Raw genomic sequence first — 3,336 nt, 5'->3', positions numbered from 1 at the left:
GAGCTGTAGGCTGCTGGGACACACAGGGTCATAGTGTGTAGCAGGTTTTACAGGCTGCTGTTGTGTCCCCCATGGCCATGATAATGGCCCCAAGCCCTGGTTTACAGTCCTCCTATCCCAGGTCTTGGCACCCTCATCAGCTAAGCAGGCTGTGGCAAAGACGACTGCTGTGGCTGTGGGAAGCCAGTACTGACTGGGCTCTCAGTTCTCCCAGCCTGCAAGCTACCAAGGGATGAACGACGTAACTCAAAAGTCTCCGTTCCTACTCAGATCTACGTTGCACTTTCTTGCCTACATTCTGGTCCATGAGAGATGAGATGATGCCCAGTGGGGGTCCACTGGTCATGGGAGTCTGTCTCCAGCACTAGCTGTAAGAGGGGAACTTGAGAAGAGTGCAACAGGGCAAGCAGATGGCTCGCTTTCCTCAGAACTCCTGTGTTCAGCTCAGGGCTTTCCTAACCTGTGCTGGTCTCTGCATAGGGAGTGACCTCGGTGATTACTCCCGTACATTGTGCAGTCCTACTCTAACCAAAGCAGCTGCTAGAATTCCTGACTGCCTTTGGTGGTGAGGACGGTTTATCTGACATGGGAAAGCCACAGGCTACATGTCCTCTCCCCAGTCAAGGTGTCATCCCACACCCACTCTGGTTTGGAGGAGGTGGGCCTCTCTCTGGAGCTCCTTCTCAGATCCTTGGATGTTGCTGGTCGTGGAGTAGGTTCTGGAGGGAGAGTATCTGCTGCGAGCCCTGCCTGGGTTCTCTTCTCTGCAGGTGACATCACCATGGAAGGGCTAGACAAGGACCGGCAGCTGCAGACAGGCGAGATTATCATCATTGTGGCTGTGCTGCTCATGTGGGCAGGTGAGTGCCACAAGCAACGTTCCTAGGGCAGAGGTGCACAAAGAGGATGGGGCTCAGGAGGGAGCAGAGACATACTGGTGTGGGTCTGGCATCCTTTCCAGTAAGTCCATTGAGCCTTTATAGGACCTTGAGCCAGTGGGGTAAAAGAAGCAGCCCCAGGCACTGCTCAGCAGGGATGGCCTGGAGTGCTTGGGCTGGCCGGCCTGACCGCTGTACTGAGCAGGAGACACAACTGCGGGGCAGGAGCATCCCTGCTGACATGAACTGCCCTGTGATTGGGGCCGTAGCTGGCTGGGCTGACATGGGGTAACGCTGCCCTGGCTGGTAGTGGCTGTGCCTCAGTCGGCCGTGAGATAGGTGATCCCACATAACACCTGGTTAAAGCCGGTGCTCTGGCAAGCAGCAGGTTGCCCTGGGAGAAGGGAAGCCTTGGAGAACAGCCAGCTCCTGACTGGTCACATGCAGCTGCTATGAATGGGAGGTCGTTTGTCCCCTGCTCCCTTCCCAGTAAATGTGGGTTTTCTAGAGGCATCTTGCAGGACTCTCCTTGTCCTGTCCTTGAACACTTCTCTAGTGCACTGGAGGAAAATACCAGATGTCTGCTGCTGGCTCACCCCTTGTTCAGGATGGAGTGTCAGTGCCAACAGGGAGAAATTGGGCCCATCCTGTGGGTGGCTGTGACAATGCTCTGTGCTGTGAATGGGTCCAGCACGTCCGGTGGTGACAGTTCACAGCACTGCTCCAGGGTCTCCCGCTGCTGGATGTGTGTTGCCTGGGATGGGTTCTGTAAAACTGTGGCAGAGGGGCTGACCCCACAGCCAGTTTGTGGGACAGGACAAAGCCCAGGGCAGGCTCCTGCGGGGGTTGCCAGCACTGGACCAGTATCTTCAGGGCCTTGCTGGAGGCTCTCAGAAACCCACTCAGCTGCTCGCTGAACTCGGGGACTGCTCCCCTCATGTGCCCTGACAGCTTCAGCTGCGTCCGTGCCTCATTTGGCCAAGAAGACCTGCCTGGCCACGCATGCCAAGGTGCCTGGGGTGGTCCAGGCTGACACAGACAGAGGGGCTGGGTGCCCAGCACCCCAGGGTGCCCTGGACCTGGCTGTTCCCCAGCCAGGGTGCTGTGGGGAGGGGAGGCACGGAGCAGCTAGTGGGAAGAAGTCCTCCATCCCCTGTCTTTCGGCAGCGGTGATCGCCCTCTTCTGCAGACAGTATGACATCATCAAGGACAATGACTCCAGCAACAACAAGGAGAAGACAAAGCCGTCCTCGGAGCACAGCACGCCAGAGCGACCAAGCGGAGGGTTGCTGCGGAGCAAGGTGAGTGCAGAGAGCTGGCAGAGGGATGGCCCAGAACATCTGCTGTGGCTTGCTGCCTGGGCAGGTTCTGGCTCCCTTCAGAAACACAAACACCCCAGCTCATGCTCTCGCCCTAAAAACTGAGAGGTTTCAGGGTGCAGTGAGCCCTGGTCTCTCACCCATGTGTCCCATGGGTGATTGCAGGAGAAACATTGGAAGAGAGGGCAGAGTGTACCAGCTGGGATGGCTCCCACATTGCAGGGTGGGGCCACTGTCACAGCCCCTCCAAGGCTGCATCCCAGAGACAGGTCTAGCCAGGACCCCTTCTCTTCCCAGCCCCTTCTCTGAAATCACATCTCTGCTATGCTCCTCGGTGAGCACATTCCTTCTTGTGTAAAGCAAAGTGTCTGCTCATGCTTGCAACAGTTTATGAGAGACTCCTCCTCGCCTGCAGCCCTTCATTCCCTTGGCACGCACCAGAGCTGTCATGAGGGGCATGGCAGTGCTTGGCACCCATCAGGCCTCGTCTGTCTCTCCATGCCAGGCATCCCATGCTTTGTGGATGCCCTGTGGCAGACATCCTTCTACCCCCTCACTTACATTTTCTGCCCTGTCCCTGCACCCACCTCCTGTCCAAGGGCATCAGGTGCAGCGTGGCTGTCAGTGGGGACCAAACAGAAGTCAGCAGCTAACTGCAAGCCCTGGGGGCTGAAGAGCACTGGGCAGGGGTCTGGTTCACCCAGGGATACTGGGGCACAGCAGTGGGCAGAAAGGCTTCCTGGGGCGGCAAGTGTGTGGTTGAAGGGAGGCACCAGGTGATGCAGCTGAACTGCAGGACTCTTTCTACCAGGAGCCCCTGTCTGTGCCAAAGGCTGGGGTTCCAGCCCCCTCAGTCTCCCGAAGGAGACACTGAAGCTGGGTCTCTGCTGCAGCTTCCCCACCTTCAGCCCTGGGGCTGAGGGGCTCAGCTGCAGCGGGCAGCCCTGCCGCAGAGCAGCTCTGCTGGTCTTGGTGCCTGCGTAGGAGGCTGAGGGCTCTGCCGACAGGTCTGCGTCCCAGGGGCTCAGCAAAGCGCAGCCTGAAGGCAGATTTTTCCCTCATAGAAGAAGTCACCCTCAGTCAATATAATCGAGGTGTAAGTGCAGCATCAGCTCTGCGTCTGGGGTCCCGGGCGTCCT

The 3,336-nt window shown here is 58.0% G+C and overlaps 1 protein-coding gene across 1 annotated transcript in view; it reads left to right on the top strand.

Annotated features, from left to right (window-relative positions):
- Positions 1-3,297, top strand: part of FNDC4 (fibronectin type III domain containing 4) — a gene marked incomplete at its 5' end in the record, with an annotated part of 4,529 nt that extends 1,232 nt beyond the window's left edge. The window contains 3 exons of the mRNA XM_010146377.1: positions 771-860; positions 2,046-2,179; positions 3,262-3,297. Of these exons, the coding sequence (XP_010144679.1) occupies positions 771-860; positions 2,046-2,179; positions 3,262-3,297 (260 nt within the window). The remainder of the gene's footprint in view (positions 1-770; positions 861-2,045; positions 2,180-3,261) is intronic.
- Positions 3,298-3,336: the final 39 nt, after the last annotated feature.

The sequence above is a fragment of the Buceros rhinoceros genome, unplaced genomic scaffold (assembly GCF_000710305.1).
Source record: "Buceros rhinoceros silvestris isolate BGI_N320 unplaced genomic scaffold, ASM71030v1 scaffold36052, whole genome shotgun sequence".
NCBI lineage: Eukaryota > Metazoa > Chordata > Aves > Bucerotiformes > Bucerotidae > Buceros > Buceros rhinoceros.
Note: the sequence above shows the minus strand (reverse complement) of the source record. Positions and strands in the feature narration are given on the sequence as shown.